Source organism: Gracilinanus agilis, chromosome 2 (genome assembly GCF_016433145.1).
Source record: "Gracilinanus agilis isolate LMUSP501 chromosome 2, AgileGrace, whole genome shotgun sequence".
Classification (NCBI taxonomy): Eukaryota; Metazoa; Chordata; class Mammalia; order Didelphimorphia; family Didelphidae; genus Gracilinanus; species Gracilinanus agilis.
In genome coordinates, this window is record NC_058131.1 from 334,865,546 (window position 1) to 334,887,366 (window position 21,821).

At 44.4% G+C, this 21,821-nt stretch overlaps 2 protein-coding genes across 2 annotated transcripts in view; one reads left to right on the forward strand and one right to left on the reverse strand.

Moving 5' to 3' along the window:
- Window positions 1-455: 455 nt before the first annotated feature.
- DUSP15 (dual specificity phosphatase 15) lies at window positions 456-16,438 on the reverse strand. Its single transcript, XM_044661545.1, has 7 exons — window positions 16,359-16,438; window positions 14,845-14,878; window positions 10,241-10,323; window positions 8,753-8,802; window positions 3,731-3,805; window positions 1,896-2,067; window positions 456-720 (listed from the first exon to the last, which is right to left on the reverse strand). Exons 1-7 carry the CDS (start codon window positions 16,377-16,379, stop codon window positions 475-477), a joined length of 681 nt encoding a protein of 226 aa, XP_044517480.1. The 5' UTR covers window positions 16,380-16,438; the 3' UTR covers window positions 456-474.
- Window positions 16,439-18,071: 1,633 nt separating this feature from the next.
- TTLL9 (tubulin tyrosine ligase like 9) overlaps window positions 18,072-21,821 on the forward strand; it is a 43,416-nt gene continuing 39,666 nt past the window's right edge. The window contains exon 1 of the mRNA XM_044661546.1: window positions 18,072-18,145. Within this exon, the coding sequence (XP_044517481.1) occupies window positions 18,131-18,145 (15 nt within the window). The 5' untranslated portion in view covers window positions 18,072-18,130. The remainder of the gene's footprint in view (window positions 18,146-21,821) is intronic.

The following is a 21,821-nucleotide window of genomic DNA, read 5'->3' on the forward strand; positions in this document are numbered from 1 at the left end:
GACAGACGCAGACAGGAGACAGACTCACAGACACCAGACCCAGACATGTGGGACCCAGGGAATCAGGTGGCATGGCCCAGAAGCTCAGATCTGTGACCATCTTTTATGGAGTGAGGGAGACTCGGACCTTCCCTTTGGACCCTATGGTACTTAGGGGCCATAGGCAACCAACAGAGACATGGGGACAGGAGGGAGACAAGAGACAGGGGAGAGACGTGAGTAGGTGGGAAGGAGAAATCATAGACAGGAATAGATATAGCCAGTTCAAGCCCAGGAATGGTCTGTTCTTCTTCAGGGCAGCCAGGGGTGTCTGTACCACCCCAAACCACAAGACTACTCCAAGCTGTGTATCTCTGCTGCAGCCAGATCTTGTCCATCTTTCCAGTTCTCTGCCTTCATGCTTCTGGGTCCTGAACCTGACTCCCACCCAACTCAGCTTGGCAAAATAAGGGCCTGGACATAACTTACAAGTGATCACTTTCCCCCTTTCCTGGACAGACACCGGGGGATACAGGAGAAAGTCTGCTTGACTCGGGTGAGAAGAGGGAGAGGCCTCCGAACCTCTCGAGGGGGTCGGGGAACCAGTCTCTGCAGGGTACCCTCAGCGCTGCCCGATGGGGATGCCTCCCGGCAGCGTTTGCATAGGGGTAGCAAGGCCCGGATCTCCTCTTCATCGTTGAATGGACTCTCTCCATACTTCTCCTCTAGTTGCCTGCGCAGCTATGGGTCCAGAATGGGGAGGAGGGAGGGGAAGGAGGGAGGGTTAGAGAAGAGTGTGTATGGGGATGGGAAAAGAATTTGAGAAATCAAGGAAGGAGGAATGAAACCCAGGCAGCCCAGTTCTCCTTCCACTATTCTGAAGTCATCTCTAGTGTCATCTACAAAGGCCAGGGTAATCTAACCCAGGAGGCTTAGCCACTGGGCTAAAGTTTGGGGTGAGGGATGGGGATCCTGAAGGGATAGGTTCTAAAATAAGAGCACCTCTAAATTCTCTTCCAGCTCTAGTGCCCATGGATTTGTAGCTCAAGCCCTTGATGCTTCCTCCTCTTTTAGGGAGGACTCATAGGGCAGAGAGTCCCCCACATCTGATGGGGCAGTCCCCCCAACCCCCTCACAACATCCTCATGGAAATCCTGCCCTCTGATGTTGACATAGACCAAATTAGGGTAAGAAACTATGGGAAATATCTAAAAGTGAGGATTAGAGGATAAGTTATGGTTTAGCCATTCTTGAGGGGTTGTGCGTACCCAGGTTTCACATCTAGTGACACCTTTCTCATCTCTCTTGGAATGACATTCTGAATATAGGCAGGGATGGAACACCTGATGTGCTCAGCCCCAGGGGCATCCCTTAGCAGATCTCTAGCCCTGTAGAAAGGAAAACCAATCTTCTGGGTCAGAAGGGACCTGTCTCTGAGCACAGCCTTGTAAATACAGGCCTGAATATGCCAGCCCACATATGCCTAGGCATGGGGAAGCTCTAGGAGGAAAGTGACTTGTGGCCCTTCTTTCATGAGGATGGCCCCTGACTTTGTGCTCCAGGTTGGCATAATGGGGAGGGGGGTTGGAAGGACCATAGAAGATAAGATCAATGACAAGATTCAATTTTGTCAAAGTTGTGAAGTTGATAGAATGTGATCAAATTGAGATAAAGTGCTTCTCACTTTTATAGTTTCTGGCCAGTTTGCTGGCACATAATAGATTCTATAAATGCTTATTGTCTTTCTTCCACCTTCCATACTCCCCAGGGGCCTCAAATGGGTGCCCGGTGCTTAGAATCTTTCTCCCCTTCTCTCTCCAAGCCAGCTCCCCGAGGGTAGCCCTCAGTGAGAATGTCAGTCTCTGGGTTTCTTTTTCTCCCTCCCCTGTAGCCAGACCCACAGCCTTTCCCAATACCTTCCGGGCATTGCCCCAGCCATATTCCTCCAGCTGCTGCTTGAAGCCTGGATTGGGATTGGCGATGGGGCGGACTGCTTTTACTGCCTCCAGAACCTCTCGCCAGCCCAGTCCTGTCACCGTCATCACGTAAGCTGTCACAATGGTGGCACTTCGGGAGATGCCCGCAAAGCTGAGGATGCCCAACCTTTTTGTTACTGGCACCATTGCCAGGGCAACTAGGTTAACCCCACTGTGAGACTTCTCTGCTTGCCTAATCCACTAAGTGCCATTGAGAGGGGATCAATCCTAGGAAAGGCAGGGAGGGGAGGGGTCTCAATGATCCTGGCATCATGTGGCAGGGACAGGGACCTCTAGATGACCCATGGTATCTTCAAGGAAGAAACTCCCAAAGGATCAAGTTTGTGGTTACAAAGTGCAAGGGAATTCAGTCTTTTCTGTTTTGGGCCTCTCCTATAGCCTATCTTCTCCATAGGAGAGGAAGTCTTCAGGCTGGACTTTAGCCTGGGGATTCCCCTTGTTCCCAGAAGCTGAAGAAGCTCAGTTGCTTTTGCTCTCTGGTCCCTGGTCTTCTCACTCAGAATTATGGAAATTAGTGGAAAAAAACAGGAATAGGAATCATGAAATCTGAATTCTGCTAATAGCTTTTTGTGTGACCACTGGCCACTTCCCTTTTCTTCTTTCTCTGAGCCTCCTTTCCCCATGTATAAAGTGGGAGGATCTGGCTAGATCTATAAAGATCCCTTCCAGTTCTGACTTTCTATGTCTTCTGTGCTAAGTAAGGTCCTATGATTGCACCATTCTATGACTGCCCCATTGGGGCAGATCCCCAGACCCTATCACCCTTCGTGTTCAATGCAGCCAAGGGCCCGCAGAAGAGGTAAGGCAAGGTTAGAGCTCACTCAATGGTGAAGTTGTTAACATTTCTTTTCTTGATCCTCCTTGGTCTACACTTGCAATATTTCTTTTCCCCTTAAGGGAACCCTGTATGGTTCTCAGCTCCCTAGTTAGTCATATGTCCTCAGCCAACCTAACTCCTTTGGCAGGACCCAAAGCTTAGATCCTCCCTTCTACACATTGCCCAACAAAACTTCCATGTATGGAGCTCTTGGGTGGTGGTGGTGGGGCAGTTGTTAGGTTAGAAGTTTAAGGAATAAATAAATTCCTCCTTAGGTATTTTTTAAACCCTTACTTTCTGATTTAGAATCGACACTAAGCTTTGGTTCCAAGGCAGTAGAATGGTAAGTGCTAGGCAATTTAGTGACTTGTCCAGGATCACACAGTTAGGAAGTGTTTGAGGCTAGATTTGAACCCAGGAACTCTCATCTCCAGGCCCAGCTCTCTATCTATTGAGCCACCTAGCTGCTCCCCTCATTATGTATTAATGATGTTAATCTCAGCAAAGAAAAGTAAGCTTTAACAGAACTTTTACAGGCAGAAGTCATCTAGTCCAACCCCTTCACATCTCAAAGACAAGGAAAACTGGACTTCGAAAAGGAAAAGGGACTTTCCAAGGTCATATAATGAATCAGTATCAGATCTTGGAGAAGACACTGGGGTTCCCCTAATTTCTAGCCCAGTGCTGTTTGTACTCTGTTCTATTACCCCCAATGGAATGAGTCAGGAAGGGTGGAATTCCAGGCACTTCAGTGGATCCTTTGAGGAAGTATTTTCTGAACTAAAAAGATGGGGTTGAGGAAGAGGAGGGACCTCTTATTGAGCTAAAATTCCCACCTTGAACTCTGGTCCCTCCCTTTCCTGAGGTCCTTATCCTTGAGTATTAAGAGGTGAGCCCCTTGACAGTGGGCAGGATTGTGGGTGGGTGGGTGGCTCACCAGTGCACGAGGCAGGTCCCTCCACTGAGACGACAGTAATGGATGAAGTTGATGCATTCTTTGAAGTGCTTCTTACTAGGGGAGAAAGAAACATAGGTGAATGGCTGACATGACAAAGAGGGAGGTAGGACTCCCGAGACCTCTGTTCCAGTGTGCCTTGATCTGGCTAGGAGGTTCTGGTCTAGCTGCTCCTCTATTCTCTGCCTGGGTTTGCCACATATTCTTTTTCTTCCTTTAAGGTATCTCTGGATAAAGTACCTTGAGATCCTCAGGGAAGATGGGATCAACTATTGCCAGAGCTGTAAGGGACCTTAAAATAAAATAAGATATGAAATATCAGAGCTGGGAAGATCCTTCAAAGAGCAGGTATGCTGAGGGTATGGTGGAAAGAGCATCAGTAGAACCAGGAAAATGTATACAGTGACTACAACTAGGTTAATAGAAAAAATAACCACAACAGCAACAAACCCCAAGCCTGAGCTCTGAATAATGATAATAACTAACCTTAGTCCCCCAAAGAGATGAGAGAATGTAGTTCCCTCCCTCCTCTCTCTACAGAAGGCATGGCACATTGCCTGCTCCATCACACTCAGCTGATGTGTTTGTGAAGTAGTCTAAGATGTTGCTTTGGTCTCCTCTTTTAAAAAAGTTATTTAAATTGAGGAGATGACCATCACTTGGGGAATGGCTAAACAAATTGTGGTACAAGTTGGTATGTGATACTATTGTGCTATAAAAAATGATGAGCAAGATGATTTCACAAAAAATCTGGAAAGATCTGCATGAACCGATGCAGAGTGAAATAAGCAGAACTAGGGAAACATTGTACATAGTAACAGTAATATTGGATGATGATTATCTATGAAAACTTGGCTCCTCTCAGCAATGCAATGATCTGGGACAATCCTGAAAGACTTATGATGGGGAATGCTATCACCTCCAGAGAAAGAACTGTTGGAGTTGGATGGATGTGGATCAAAGCATGCTATCTTTCACATCAGTGTATTTGTGGTGTTATTTTGGTGGTTTGATTTTATATGAGTATGCTCTTACAACATTGACCAATATGGAAGTATGTTTTTGATAATAAAAATAAATGTAACAATTCTTTGTCATGGAAGATGACTCTTTTGTAGGTGAAGGAGAAGGAATATATTTGGAAATAAAGGTGATAGAGACAAAAGAGATCAATAAATTTTTTTAAATGACAAAATACTGAACCTGGGTTTGAATCCAACCTCTGATACATTAACTCTGTGACCTTGCACAAGTCACTTAAACTCTGTTTCCTCATCCATAAAATGAGGGGGGTTAGACTAGATATTCTTTAAGGTCTTATCTATCCTTGAATTTAGGATCCTTTGTACACAAAATATCAAGCTGAAAGGAGCCTTAGAAAACAGAAAAAAGAATGTTGGAGTTGGAAGGAATCTTCATAGAAAGAGGTGGAAAGAGACCTGGGCTTTAATAGATTTTTTAAGTTCATGCTCAAAGGGCTATAAAAACTGTGCATACCCTTTGGTCCAGTAATACCTCTGCTAGGTCTGTATCCCAAAGAAATAAAAAAGTGGAGGGGGAGGATCTAGTTATACAAAAATACTTATAGCAGCCCTTTTTGTGGTATCACAGGATTGAAAACTGGGGGATGTCCCTCATTTGGGAATGGTTGAACAAATTGTGTTACGTATGATGGTGATGGAACACTATTATGCTATAAGGAATGATAAACAGGATGATTTCAGAAAGAGCTGAAAAGCCCTTTATGAACTGATGCAGAGTGAAATAAGCAGAACCAGGAAAACATTATACACAGTAACTGCAATATTGTGGGATGATCAGCTGTGAAAAACTTAGCTACTCTCATCAGTACAATGATCCAGGATAATTCTGAGGATTTTATGACAAAGAATTCTATCTACCTCCAAATAAAGAACTGTTGGGATCAGACTGCAGATCAAAGCATACTATTTTTCATTTTAGATTATTTGGGTTTTGATTTTATAAGCGCATTCTCTTACAACAATGAACAATATGGAAATGTTTTGCATGATAATACATGTATCATCCCAGATTATATTGCTTAATATATCTGGGAAGGGAGAAGGCAGGAAGGGAGGGAGATAATTTGGATCTTATAGCTTCAGAAATTTCTGTGGAAAATTGTCATTACATGTAATTGGTAAAATAAAATATATTTAAAAACATAACAACCAAAAAAAGATTTTTCAAGTTCAAGTCTTGGCTCCAACACTTATTAATAGCATCAGCAGGTCATTTTTATCTTGGTGGGGAAAGTGCTTTGTGAATAATAAATCACTACTGAAAAGGGCAACTAGGTAGCCCAATGGATAGAATGCCAGGCCTATTCACAGAGGCGGGAGGATCTAGGATCAAATCTGATCTCAGACACTTCCTAGCTATGTGACTCTGGACAAGTCACAACCTCAATTATATAGAATTGATATTAAGACAGAAGGGAAGTTTTTTTTAATCCCTATAGAAATGTGAATTATGGCTATGAGAACAGAGGATGTTGGAGTTGGAAGGTATTATTGAGATCTTCTAAGCCATGGGTTCTTGATCGTGGGTCTGTGGACTTTTTAAAAATCTGTTTTGACAATTCTGTTACAATGAATCGGTTTCCTTTGTAATCCTATGCATTTTATTTTATGTATTTAAAAATACTATTCTTAATCATGATAACAAAAAGGTTAGAAATGTCTGATTTAATTAAAAAAACGAATGCCTGATTCATTACATTTTTCCCATTTGACACAGGAAGAGAGACAGCAGGGGGAAGTGACACAAAGAGTTAGTGGTACAGCTGGGATTAGAATCCATGTACTTTAGCTCCCAGTCTAGCAGTATACTACAGTGGTGGTAGGAAAACAATTCTATGAGGTGAAGGAGTTCTGGCAGCATATTTGGGGGTAGTGGAAAAACTAGAAACAAATTGAGTGCCCCTTGATTAAAGAATGGCTAAGAGCTTAGCTAGGTGGCTTAGTGAATAGATAGTCAGGTTTAGTGATGGGTGGCCCTGGGTTAAAATCTGACCTCAGATACTTCCTAGCTCCATGACCCTGGGCAAGTCTCAACTCCAGTTGTCTAGTCCTTACTGCCCTTGTGCCTTGTAACTGATAATTGATTCTAAGCCAGAAGGTAAAGCCATGTCTACACTTTGTCATCCCTTTAGGAAGCAAACCCTCTGTTTAATTGAAAGGAGAGCCCTGCCATTATCTGGGAAAATATTGACTTTGCCCTGGTTAGCACTTAAAAATTAGCTTGTTAGCTCTGTAGTCATTCCAGGCCAGCAGCTAAGGAAGAATCTGGCCACTGAGAGGGAACTTCTTAGTGGAGAGGAAGAGATTTCTCTCTTTTCCATACCTGATTTCCCATCAACAATAGACTTGGAAATGGAATGACTTGCCCAGGTCAGAGAGTTGTGCAATAAATACCAGAAGCAGGTATAGGTAGAAGAAGATTTCCTCCCTCTCACAAATGGTCCATGACAACAGAGCTACTTTCCAAGAGGAGACACCATGTCTGCTGGGGAGCAGAACCACATATTCTCCAGGCAGATCCAGGCAGATCCAGACACGGAGAATCAGGTAGAACAACTTGAGGCAGGAAGAATCATTGAGTATTGGGATCTCTGGCAGCAAAGAAGAGAGCAGACTATTGGACAAGAGTGAGAACTAACCTTGGCAGGCAAGAGTTTTGGACTTTGTGGATGAATAACCAGCCCAGAAGATGCTGTCCCTAAAGGGGAGTAGCATCAGGACTTCCCAAGAAAAAGAAAGGACATCAGGGCCTATAACACCAGAGGTGTGAGTTGCCTTGGTCCCTTGAATTCCCTTTCTGTATGCCTTGCAACCAGAGCACTAAAAGTTTTTGCCCATTTTCCTCCCAGACTGCATGTGATTTTCAGGAATATGTTTCGGCTTATGGGAGAGAAAGAGAATATGTTGTAACTACGCCATTTTAATAAGTGCCTTTGCTTTTATTTGTGCCTACTGGCTAATTTCTGAAGATAAGTTCACTGATGGGGGTCTGTGATATAGTTTTAGGAATATAGACCCAGACTATACCCTTGAACCTGAAAGTAAAAGCAGTCTTCTTTGAAGGTAGCCCAGAAGGGTCAATGCTTATGTAATGGAATATTAGTGTGATGTAGGAAATGAATATGAAGAATTCAGAGAAACATGGAATAGCAAAACCAAGAAAATATCCACGATGAATACAATGTAAATGGATAGAACCATATGCAATTATAATAATTTAAGTTTGGCCACAGAGAAGAGGAAATGAACCACATTCCTCTACCTAAAGAAGTGAGAGGTGTGGAATTATGTATATATTAAGATTTCTGTGTTGGTTTATTTTATTAAATCTTCTCTTCCTTCTCTTCCTCCTTCTCCTCCTCCTCCTCTTTCTCTTTCTCCTTCTCCTTCTTTTTCCTTAACTTCCATCTTGGAATCAATATGGTGTATTGGTTCTGAGGCAGGAGAGATAAGGGCTAGGCAATGGAGGTTAAGTGACTTGCTCAGGGTCACACAGCTAGGAAGTGTCTGAAGTCAGATTTGAATCCAGAGCCTTCCATCTCCAGGGCCGACTCTCTATCCACTGAGTGATCTAGTTGATCCTGTACTCTTCTTTATGTATCAAAAGAAAGTTCATTTGGTAGGGGATAGGGATAAGGGTTATATGAGGAAATAAATGCAATATAAAAGCAAAAAGAATCAACAAAACTATTAAAAATAAATAAAATGAAGAAGTTAGTCTAAATGACCTCTTCCAGCTCTAAAAATATGATTATGCAACATAATTTATTGAATAAACTATTAAATAACCCCCATGCCTTCTAAAATGTTTGGAGTTACCCTTTTGTGCTCCAAGACATTTCATACTGAGTATCAGAGCCTGATCCAAATGGGGGATCTGTAGATATCCCTGTAACAGGGGTTCTCAGTACCTCTGCCTTCCAGGTCCTCTGACCTGGCAATAGCCTTAGTTAATACTTACATAGGAACTTCAGGTGTGTCAGGCACTGGGATCCGGAGATAAGTGATGTCCTAAAAGAAGAAAACAAGCTCAGGAAGCTGAAAAATGCTAAAGTGTCGGCTTCTCATTCCCCAGCCCTAGTTGCCCAGGCCTCGATCTATTTCTGGGCCAAAGTCATTTCCCCTGTTTAGGCTTCATTTTTCTCAACTCTAAAATAAAGGGTCTTTCTGAGGTCTTTCTCAGCTTTGATATCCTATGAGTCAATGGAACTGAGGCCCATAGAGGGGGAAGTCACCCAGTGAATTAGGTACAGGGCAAGAGCTTAGATCTGAGGTCTCTTGACTTTTGATCCTGAGTTCTTTCTAGGATACAACTGTGAGGACAAAAGAAAAAAACATGGAATTAATAACTAGCAAACTAGGAAAGTTTTATATGCCTCAGAGTCTTTGGCGTTTATTATAATACAGCTTGACCTCAAAATAAATCTCCCCAGGGCCCTGAGAACAGGACTTTCTGGCATTAAAAATATGCACATTTGCGAGAAGTCATATTAAAACGTCCTTTTCTGCGAAAAAAATAGCTATTCTCTAGGTAGCTATCTACTTTGGCCACCTCCAATCCTAGCTCTGGAGGGGACCAAGTCAGAAATAGACTACATCAGTTACGGCAACTGATTTTTAGAGTTTTAAGGGCCGGAGAGATCAGCTAGTCTGATTCTTTCATTTTATAGATGGGGGTGAGCCCAGAATGTCAGTGCTGGAATGGACCTTAGAACACAGAATGTCAGCTAGAAGGGATCTTAGAAGCCAGGACATTTAGAGCCATAATGGAAGCTTAGAACACAGGACATGGAATATCAGAGCTACAAGAGGACCTTAAAACCTAGAATGTTAGATTTAGCAGAGACCTTAAAGACCATTCAGTCCTAATTCACCAATATAGAAAACTCCAACTATGGAATGTTGACTTTTTTGGTTTTTATTTTATTTTTCTTTTTTTCATATGTCAATACACTTTTAAATAATAAAAAAGATGACTTATTCAGAGTCAAGGCAAGAGAAAATGGTGTGACTAGCCTTGAAGTTGGGGTACAAGTTTTGTCTCTGATGACAACAGCCATGTGACCACAGCAAGTCCCTTAACATTTCTGTATAGTCTAAATTATAAATGAGCTATTGATCTGCATCAGTGAAAGGAAGCACCACACTGGAAATCTGCCTCACTAGGTCATCTCACAGGCCATCTCCTAGCCTACTCCGAAGAAGTGTAGGGCTAGAACTTGTGCCTCCTGACTTCCATTTTAAGCTTCCCTAGCCAACTTGCCATCCTAGGATTTACACTGCCCTTTAGGCCACCCCCAGAGAAGTACCAAGAGCAACAACAGGTTCCCTTTCCCCTGAGCTGAATCTGAGTCATGGCCTGGGTGACTCTGGCCACATTCTCAGCAGGGCACTGACTGGAGGAGGCATTCCCGGGGTTATGGAGCTCTAGAGGGAGAGATGCCAATACCTGTAGCAAGGGCTGAGGAGACTCGTGGATGGAGATGATGTGGGTGATTTTATTCCTGCTCAGCTGGTCTGGGTCTTTGGCATCTGAGAAAGAGGGAAAAGCCAGTGCTGACCTGGTGGGTTTATTTATAGTCCTTAGAGTCTGGTGGAGCAGCCCAAAGCATCCTGCCCCCAACTCCCTCATATACATCCCCTCCCCGCCCCCACACTCTCTCTTCCTTTCTCCACTATGGGTCACACCTGGGTGCAGCATCCAGTGCTGAGGCCCCAAACTGGGAGGCAGGTTTCTTCACTATCAGTCTAGGGTTGTGTCTATGAGGTGTCAAATAAACTAATTCTTGCTAAGATTTCAAAAACTGATAAAGGCTTTAAGGGGTCCCTTTTCCTGGGAACACATCTGCATTTTAACAGAGAATGTCAATCCTTTACCTGAAAAAAGGAAGAAGAGAATGTGTAGAAAAAGCACTGAATTTGGAGTCAGAAGAAACAGATTTCAGGCCCGATTCTGCCAGACCTACCTGGATGGCTTTGGCCAACAAGCCATCCTTTGTAAAACGAGGAAGTTGGTCCAGACCAGAGGTTCTTAACCTTTTTGTGTGTCATGGGTCCCTTTACCAGGATCTGGTGAAGTCTATGGATCCCTTCTCTAGGTGGTGGCAATGGACAGAGCACTGGGCTTAGAATCAGGAAGATTAGTCTTCAGGAATTCAAATCCTGCCTCAGACACTTACTTAGCTGTATGACGCTGAGCCAGTCATTTAACCCTGTTGGCCTCAGTTTCCTCATCTGTCAAATGAGCTGGGAAAGGAAATGGCAAACCACTCCCGACTCTTTGCTCCCAGAAAACAAAAAAGCTCATGGTGAGTCAGACTTGACTTAGAAAACAACAACAAAAAACCCCAACTAATTTAAAAGGAAACCAAAGGTTAGTAAAGAATAAGGATATAAATTCTTTTCCCCATCTAAACTCATGGTTCCCTAAATATTTATCCACAGACAAACCCCTGAAGGTTCTTTCCAATTTTGATAGTCTTGGATCCAAAGTCCTCTCTAGCTCTCCCATTGGATGTCCATTGGTTCCTTCCAGCTTTGACAACCTAAATTTGGTATTCCAAGGTCATTTTTGGCTCTACTGGTATATATTTTCTAAGCTGTCTTTCCTCATGGTTCTATGGTAAGTAGATATTTTAGGGAAGAAAAGTCTTCCAGAAAAGGAACAGGGACTTGATAATAAGGGGAAGGGTCCTGGGTCTTTTAAGTTGTGGGGTAGAAAGGGATAAAGGGAAGGCACTGGAAAATGTATATATAATAAATCATGTTTATGTATTCACATTATAGAAATTATACATTATACTCCATAATTATATAACATTTATTGTAATATAAATGTATATTGTATATATGATATATTAATTATGTGTAAATTTACATGTAAAGGCATATACATTTATTATATTTATAACTTATACATTGAGAAATCACAGGGAAAGGGATGATGGAGCTCTGGGCCATGGTATGGTCCCCTAGGGTAAAGAATGGGAAGAGAGGGGATGGATTTTCTAAGTCCCATTCCCCTAGAGAAAGCAATTCATGTGAGGGAAAGAGAATGGGCACAACCTGGGGGATAGGTGTAAAGGAGATGCAATTTAATGCTGAAAGCTCCAAAAGTCTGACTTAGTATGTTGTAGGTACTGTGGGATGCAGTCAGATCATTGAGTGTTTTGGCTTAATTGTCTTTTCTTTGTTACAATGAAGAATTCAGTTGTGGAGGAGATGAATGGGGCAGGGAGAGCAGCTTCCAGGAATGATTGTGATGGAAAGACAGAAGGTATCAATAAAACATTTTTTAAAAAATCTGCTTGGCCTCACCCACATAATGGGTGCCTCCCTCCTCTCCATCAGTAAACACTAAAAATTAATTCCACTTCCTGGGGTGTGTATGTGTGGGTGTTTGTGTGCATGTGTGAAAGGTGGTAGGAGAAGGGTGGGAGGTTTCATAGTGCAAAACCAGAGCAGCCCTTTGTCTCCCATAAGAGCCAAGTATGTGCTGGGTACAGCATGTGGATAAACTTAGAACTTGGGACAGGGCAAAAGGCCCTACCTGGGAGTCAGGACCCTTGGGTTTTGGTTCTGATTCTGCTTGGGCATTTATCTCTGGGTCTCAAATTCTCTATCAATGGGGAAGATGATATCTCATGGGCTTGGCATTTCAATTGTAAAGTACTAAGGAAAAGTAAACTCTCTTTAACAATTATCCTTTCAGAAGCAGGAGAGGAGGGGAGTGTGGTGGGGCACAAAATGACTGCTGCTAGGTGTCTCTGGTTCTTGACTTTCTATCAGTGGGAGGAAGGAGATAGGAGAGGGGGAGTAGGAGGGAGCCCCACTCAGAGCTGGAGCTGCAGCCTTGGCAAATATCAGAATTGCCACTTCCCCTTCCTCAACCTCACTGTACTTGAAAATGGTGCTTCCTGGGTGTGACTGACTGACTACTACAAGCTCATCGCCTTCATTGGGATAATCATAGCTCACATTTTTATAATGGCTCCATTTAAGTATTCAAAGATATACAAAGTGCTTTCCTCACAACAACTCTGCGATATAGGCTGTACAAGTATCATCATTCCCATTTTACAGAGGAAGAAACTGAAGTCCTAAAAGTTAAGCAACTCAGCCATAATCACAAAGCTTTCTGCTCGGGGAAAATTCAGCCAAAGCATCGGGACACTCAAAGAACAGTCCTTTGGATACAAACATTCTAGGAGAGCAAAGGCCCCATTCTTAAGGCAGTGAGTGGCCTTTTGAGCTGCCCAGCAGCCTATAAAAGTGAGCCCTGGGCTAGGGACCCCTCCGAAGTGATTGTCCCAAGGTCACCCAGGGCAGAGCCAGGATGTAAACCTTAATTTCTTGCCTCTGAGTGCTACTGCCCTTCTCACTGTAATACAGGCAATTGGGCATTGGCCAATATTGGTCTCTGTGTGCCCTAAAGAAGAGGGCTGTCTTCTACCCATTGCTAATAGTAACAACATATCTCTATAGCGATTTAAGATTTATGCAGTATGACCCTCTGACAACCTTGTAATAAAGAGAGGTCTTATTACTCTCCTCGAAGTGACTGGCAAAAGGTTATGCAATAAGTTTTTTAAAAGGTGCCTCCTAGTACTCCTCTGGGTATGCAATTCCCAGTGGCTGCCTCCTTTGCCCACCCCCAGGTCAGGCTCTGGACACATCTTGGACGATGTCCAGAGGAGGAGAGGTTGGGAGCAGCATCAGCAGGCCAAGCCAGTGCAGTAACACAATCCCTCTCTCTCTCCAGCACTTTAGATTCTCAAAATGGGATCCCATCTGTTTTCTTTTTCCAAAGAAAGGCAGGGACTTGTCCAAGGTCAAGCAGACAATTAACAGCAGAGATAGAATCAGAACTCAGGTTCCTCCCATTCCTGAAACCACACTTCCTCTGGGCAGAGACCTGGGGCTTAGGCTCTTGCTGAAACCTTCCTGATCACCTCCACCAAAGAAGATGAACGAACCAGGTTCTCTTTCCAGTCTCTGGGGTAATGGGTATGCAGGATGCCTTCCTGGCCATTATTTGGGGAGGGGGTCTGTCTGCCAATATTCTTGCTCCTGGGGACCTGCTTTTTATTTCTTCCCTCAAGTGTCTTCCTTCTTCTCCTTATCCCTTGAGAAGTCTATACTTGGGGCTTCAGAAACAGAATGTCAGGGCTACAAGGGATATTGGACATCATCTAGTTTAACCTCCCTCAACTTCCTCCATTTTAAAAAGAAGAAAACTGGCCCAGAAAAGCTACAACTTGCCCACAGTCCTACAAGTACTAAGTGGAAGATTGTTTTGTTGTTGTTCAGTCATAGTTGGACTCTTTGTGACCAAATGGACCATAGCTATCCATCAGGTTTTCTTGGTGAGGATAATGGAGTGGTTTTCCATTTCTTTCTCCAGTGGATCCTTTTGTCAGGCAGTCAGAGATAAAGTGACTTGCCCAGGGTCACTCAGCTAAGAAGTGTCTGAGATGGAATTTGAACTCAAGTCTTCCTGACTCCCATGTTCTAAGCCACCGAGCCTCTATTAAGTGGTATTCAAATCCAGTTTCTCTGACTCCAAATCCAGTGTGTTTCCCATTCTCACCACTGATTCACTGAACAGATAGGGAAATAAGTCTAGTGAGGGGAACTATCTTGTTCAAGGTCAGACATGAGTCAGTAGCCGGATCAGGATTAGAACGCAAGTCCTTTGATTCTCGTTGTATGAGAAAATATGTCCTTGGTTGAGGGGAAGAGTGGTCTAATTTTAATTATCCTCCAATTACTCTCCTTAACATCAATTCTTTCAGAATGAAGGCCAGTGCCAAAGCCTCATTTCAGAGCTATAGCCTTTCCACTGAAGGAGACTGGGCATAGAGCTGGTAACCAAGGACTTGGGGAACAAGTCCAGGCCTCCAAGTTTAGGGTTTGTCTCACTCAGTAGTCCTGGATTTTTATGGGATGCTTTGCCTATCCAGGTACAGGGTCTATAAGCCTGGACAGTGGCAGGGTTGGGGTTGGGCTGGACAATATTTGGACACTGAGGGCCTGGGGGCAGGTACTGCTTACCGATGAAGTTGCCCAGATAGAGTCCAGGAAGAACCTGTGGGAACACAGAAAAGGAAGGTCAGATTCTGGCCACCATGGGGTTGCAGAGGTGGTACCTGCTCCCTCACCCAACCACAGGGCTGTCCATATGAAGGTCTTCTGGCCCTTGCTGCCCTACCCACCCTCCCAATCTTAGCCCTTACGGTATCATAGGTTTAGAGCTAATCTAAGTCCCTTTACTTTACAGGCTTTACACTTTGCAGAAGACCTAGGGGGTGGAAATGATTTGCCTAAGGTCTTATGGGATAGTTAATGGGATACAAACTCAGGTCATTCTTTCACCAAATTCTCTTTCCTTCAAATACACCAAAGTTGACATCAGAAATAGCCAGGTCTCTAGACGTCCACCAAGAAGTGACCTAGGCTTGGTTGAAGTTTCTTTCCATCTTCCCCCTACTCTCGTCCCCATGACACTCCTCCCACATCTGACCCACTCTTTCTCCTTTCTGAATGACCTCATCTGCACCCAAGGGCTGAGGGACCAGCCTAGATCAGGGAGGAGAATCCAAGAACGTAGATGGTCAAAGCTGAATCCAGCACCTTGTTAGCCTGGGTGGGTATCTTAAAGATCTTCTCTGGATCAGCAGGATACTGTGACTCCAAGAGAAGTTTGAGGACAGGGAGTTCAGGAACCATGGTTACTGGTGACAGACATTCCACACTCAAGGAAACACTAAAATCCTGGCCTGCGTTAGAAAGATCTCAGAAAGTCAGAAAGGGACAGGGACAGGGTCAGGCCTTTAGAATGAGATCAGACGGTCTACTTTGGGGAGGTAAAGTCACTGAGAAAAATAGAGAGGCAGACTCAAGAAATGGAAAGAGGGACAAAGCTTAAAGGGAAAACTACAGAGAGAGAGAGAGAGAGAGAGAGAGAGAGAGAGAGAGAGAGAGAGAGAGATGAAAAAGTGACATACAGACTTGCAAGGGAAATTTGGAAATGGAGAAACAAAGGGAGGGAGAGGTACAGATGAGACAAAGGCAGAAATACAGAGAATGCAAAGAAAGATGGAAAGAGATGGGGGCAGAAGGCCAGAAAGGGATGGAGCAGAATAAAAAAAAATCTTGAGAGATGGAGAAGGAGGGAGGACAGGAAAGGCAGAAATAGACTAAGAAATGGAAAGGGGGAGGAGGGAAGAAAGAAAAGAGATGGATAGAAGGACAAAGAGAAATGTATAGAGGGACCCAGAGATGGAGAGAAGGAGGGAGAGAAGGACAGAGTCAGGCAGATAGCCCAAAAGGGGAGATGGTACACAGTGAGGATGAGATGGTATGGCAGAGATGAAGGACAGGATTGAAATGGGATGGAATGAGAGAGACCGAGTATCACTATACACAGAGCCAGCCCCTTCTGCAGTAGGTTGAATACATTCGAGTCAGAAGAAATTCCTTGTTGGGGGGATGGGGGATGGTGGGATTGGCCAGTTGGGGGTCTGCATTAAGGCCCAACCCACCCTCCATCCCCATTGACTCCTTACCTTGTTCATACCATTCCCCATGGTCCTTGTGGGCCAGCCAGCAGCCCCTGCCTCTCGCTCCCAATCAGGCTCCAGCCCGACGGGGCCCCTGGCTGCCTGGGAGATCAGATCCAGGCGCAGGCGCAGGGTTCTCCCTCCTGGTCCTGCTCTGATGATCCAACCAGTTTTCAAAGGTGCCACTTCTCCCAGAGCTGGCCCCGGCAGCCTCGGCTGGGAGACAATGGCAGAGCCGGAAGGCTCCACCTATTCCCTAATCATGTGTGCAGGCTGCTGGGCTGCTGACTGGAGGCCAGGCTAGGCTAAGTGAACAAAAGCCTCAGTGTCCCTTACCCCCAAGGGCTGTCTTTTGTACCCCAACTAGGGACAAGGAGAGATTGTTTCAACCTTGTAGTAGGAGGCTGGCTCCCGACCGGGCTCCACTGGCCATGCCCAGGAGACAGGAGCACCTTTGGGGGGAGGGCAAACCCTGGCAGGGCTGTCACAAGCAGGCACCATGCATGGGTCTGTGGGAAGCTGGACATGCTGGGGGAGGGTGGTATAAGAGGGGGGAGGGACAAGGAAGGAGAGAAAGATAGTTACTTCCAGAGACTGATTCTGGGATGAGATCCCTGTCACTGCTGACTTGGTTGAAAATATTCTCTCATTCTCTCTCTCTCTCTCTCTCTCTTCCCTGGGGTGAGGCCAAAAGTCCTTGAGAAAAGGAGATGTTAACTGAGGGGGAAAGAAGTAGTAATGAGAGGTATTTGTCTTCAATTCTTAGACTCACAGAATGTCAAAGGAGAAGAACCGTTTTATAGCTGGAGACAATGAAACTCACTCACTAAGAAGTAATTTATTCAAGAGCACACATTCAGTTCGTAATAACCTCAGCTAAAACTCAGGTCTCTTGACTTCTAAACAACACGTAATAACCTCAGCTAGAACTCAGGTCTCTTGACTTCTAAACAAGGGTACTCTCTAGTTGAGGAGGAAGTAATAGGAACCTGTCTCATGATCAGTCTGCTTTGGGGAGGCTATCCCAAATCTAGTCACAGCTTATTGAAGGGTACAGATAGATCAGGAATATTTCTCTTTGTATAACCAAGGTCTGGCACAGTGCTTCACACACAGTAGGTGCTCAATAAATGTTCTTTGAGTTGAGTTATTGAGGGCAGGTAGTGATGTCTCAGCAGAGGAGCCATCTCAGGGGCTCTAGTGGGAAGGCTATGTGAGGAAGTCACAAAAAAAGGGGGGGGGTAAATTGGGACAGCTGGAAGTCCCAGCATCCCCAGACTGAGAGCCACAGGAACCCTGATCACAAGAATCCATATACGGCTGTGCTACCTATGCAGTGGGGAAGGAGCATCAGGAGAGGTTTTCAGGACCTAGGTAGTAGTGAATCCTAGGTCCTGGAAAGGTGTGCCTTTGGGTAGATCGCTACCCCTTTCTTAGCGTCCTTAATTTTACAGATCACGTGCCCTAAAGAAAATAAATTTCGCAACGGACTAAAGCAAATTGCTCACCAGACCCACGGATGCACTGGGGTAGGCAAGGAAAACCAGAGCACACGTGGAGAGTCCCCAGGGTACGCACTGCGATAGACCGTCTGCCCCGCCCCTGCCCTCGGCTCCGCCTATCACGTCCAAGCTCAGCCCTTGATGGGCGGGGGGAGAGGTGGAGAGAGGAAGCGGGCCATAGCGTTGCTTCGGCAACGCGACGCACAGGCGGGAGAAGGACGCGGTGGCCGTTTTCAGGCAGGTTGTGGGGACCCCAGACGTCCGGGAGGCGATGCAATGTCCAAACCGAAGGTAAGAAAAGGCTGAGCCAGCTACAGCTCTGCCGTCCACCCTAGAGAGGAAGGGGAAGCTGCCGGAAAGACCGCGAACGCCTGCATTGGCTGGGGGTGGGGGCAGAGGAGAGAGTTCCTCCAGGACTGCGCATGTTCCTGAACGCCTTGGAGAAAATTAAGGGAACGGAGGGCAACAGACTACAAGTCCCGAAATGCATTGGGCCGCCAGAATCATCCATTCTCCTGAAGGGGGGAAGGAGAGAAACAGACTCTTCTGGTGGCTTTGGGAATGTCCTTCACCGAAATAGGTTGGAACTTATAGTGTTACTCCACCCTCAGAGTTCTATCACTTTCTAGGAACCTTTTTGCTATTCTTCCCTTTTGCAACCGGGCTGCTAAATCAGCGGCGTGCCTTGGATGCTACCTGGATTGCTAGGGCTCTTGGCCATGTGGAGGTGGGGATTAAGGACGAAGGAGGTTGTCAGCCCCACCTTTCCGTGGAGTGGGAGGGGCTTACAGAATAGCCCTTGAATTTACCTGCTGTCTACCGGATTGGCCCCATTTCAACTCATTGTCCAAAACCTAGGCCCAAGTCTTGCCATATGGACTCACATAATATCAAACCTGAAAGGGGCCCTAAAGATTTTTTTAGTCTCATTCTTGCACTTTATTTTTTTAATCTGTTCTTAAAAAAAAAAAAAAAAGACAGTCTGTTCATGCTTTTTGTTTTTACATCACAATAATTAATTTGCGTTTAGTAGTTTAGTAGAAGTGTTACCAGTATTGGGGAGTTTAGCTCAGTTTCTATAGAGCATAGTCCCAGTTCCAAGTCCCTACACTGGGCTCCAGTCTTCTCAGGGATTCCATCCCTGATTGACCTTTTGCACTATCACACCTGCAATCCTGGATCTAAGGAATAAAACTCAAACTCCCTACTCAGGCCCATTTTGGAATAATAGGCTTCACACACACAATAGGTGCTTAATAAATATTTTTTGAGTTGTGTTACTGAGGGCAGAGAGCTGGAGAGGTAAAAAAGGAATGACAACCCTTCCCTTCTCACCAGTTTAATTTCATGGCATCTTTTATGTGGATGAACTGGAATTTTCACCCTCTGGACTGTAGATTTTCCACGGCAGATACTGGAAAAGAGCACAGTGGAAAAATTGGTAGGTTATACAGGTTTCCAGGTTGCTTGAATTGGATAAGCCCAAACCAGCTCTAGTTAAAATGATTTGTAGGTTTGTTTCTCTCTTAAAAAAACAAAAACAAAAAACAACTCTTACCTTCCACCTTAGAATCAATACTATATGTTGGTTTCAAGGCAGAAGAGCAGTAAAGGGCTAGGCAGTGGGGGTTGAGTGACTTGCCCAGGGTTATATAGCTAGGAAGGCTCTGGGGTTACATTTGAACACAGAATCTCCTGTCTCTGGGCCTGGCTTTCTATCCACTGAGTCACATAGTTTGCCCCATAGTATTCTTTCATGTAGTTGTCTATAGCTTGCAGTTCTTTTGAAAATTGTTCATGTTCTTTGACTACTTATTTCTGAGGGAATAACTCTTGGTCATATATTTGGATTTCATGTTTTCAGGATTTTTTGTTATAAACACATTTTTCCAGTTGATAGTTTCCCCTTCTATCTTAGTTGTCTTGATTTGTATGTGTGAAATGTTTTAAATTTTACATACTTAAAGTTGTTTGTGACTTCTTTTATGATCACCACTGAGAAAGGTACCTCCTTCCATTCTTCTCTGATATTAAAAAATTATGTCACTATTTATATTTGAGTATCTATTTAAAACTCATCGTAGAAAAAATGTTTTTATGAAGAAACTTATCGTGGTATATAGTATAAGGAGGTACAGGTCTAAGTCCATTTTCTGCCAAACTGTTTTTTTTTCCCCCAGCTTTTCTTATAGTTCTTGTCAAATTGGGAGTCCCCGCCCATATAGTTCTTGGGTCTTTCTGACCTTTACTTTTCAGTCTACATTGCTGGATCCTTATTTATAGCCCACTCCCTAAAACTGAGTATCTATCTATCTATCTAGGTTATGTCCTGAATTCTCTTCTCTTTCTATATCTACTCTCAGTGATTTTGTCTACTTACATGGGTTCAGTAATCATGTCTATGAAGATGCCTAGACCAGTGATGGTGAACTTATGGCATGAGTGCCAAAGATGGCACACAGAGTGCTTTCTGTGGGCGTTTGTGACCCCACCCTCCAAGAGCTTGTTACTAGAAAGGCAGAGGGACCAGATCAGAGCTGCTCCCCTCCCCCTTTCCACCAAGCCTGACTACATTTTTTCACATCACCTGCCCCTCTGCCCAGCAGCCAATGGGAGCATACAGTGGGTAAGGCGGGCAACTCACAGGGGGCAGAGCTGGAGAGGGGTGGAGTGCCTGGGCCACTCCCTCCCCCTTTCTACTGGTGCTGAAAACATTCTTCGCTTCACCCACCTCTCTGCCCAGCAGCCCAATGGGAGAGCTTTGCCCCTCCTGGGGCAAGGGGAAGGGGGAGGGAGCCTGAGCCAGGCACTTGGTGTGGGCAGGGTAAAACCCAATATATCCAAAAAAAGGACTTGTTACCTTTCTCCCCAGAACTTTCTTCTTAAATCCTCTATTTCTACTGATGTTACCACAATTCTTCCAGTCAAACTTAAGTTGCAACTTGGGAGTGGTCTTCAACCCTTCTCTCTCATAAAACAGTTGCCAAGTCCTAGGAATCTCTCTGATATCCTTTGAGCCTAAGATCTCTCCATTTACATCATCTCCACCCTCTCTCCTACTTCAGGCCTCCAGGCATTCTCTTCTTTATTCGTTTTCTACATAGCTACCAATATGATATTTTGAAAATATGGATCTGCCCAAGCCACTACCCTTCTTAGAAAGTTCCACTGGCTCCCTGTTGTATCTGGGTTAAAATATAAACCCCTTCTGTATTTAAATCCCCTCACTATCTGGCTCCAACCTGCCTGAACTTTGCTTTTTCCTTCTCACAATTACATCCAAACTGGCTTCTTTGCCTTTCTGTTCCTCTATCAGTGTTCCCTCTCCTATCCCAATGCCTTTCCCCATGCCTGGAAGGCATTAGCTGTCTTTAAAAACATAGAGAGCAAGGAAATACTTGCTTTGTTTGATTTTATAAAGTTGGGGGGGATTTTTTTTTAAGATGAATAAAACTGGGGGCAGCCAGGTGGCTCAGTGGACAGAGAGCCAGGCCTAGATAGGAGATCCTGGGTTCAAACCTGAACTCAGTCACTTCCTAGCTGTATGACCCTGGGCAAGTCATTTAACTCCAATTGCCTAGCTTTACTTCTCTACTGCCTTAGAACCAAAACATAGTATTGATTCTTAGATGGAAGATAAGGGTTTCAAAAAATTTTTTATAGAGCCACCTCCTACAGGAGACTTTTCTTGATCCCTCTATATGATCCCTCTAACTCTCTCCAATTACTTTGTATTTTTTTGTGTGTATACTATGCTTATTTGTGTACATGTTTTTTTTCACTGACAAAATGTAAGTTCTTCAAGGACATGGGCAGTTTTGTTTTTGTAAACCCAGTGCCTTGCACCCAGGAAGTAATTGAATGCTTATTGATTGGTTGATTTGGTTTATCTAACCCTGGGGCTTCTGTAACTTCTCCATTTTAGAAAGGGAGAAGCTGAGGCACAGTGAGAAGGGACTTGATCCAA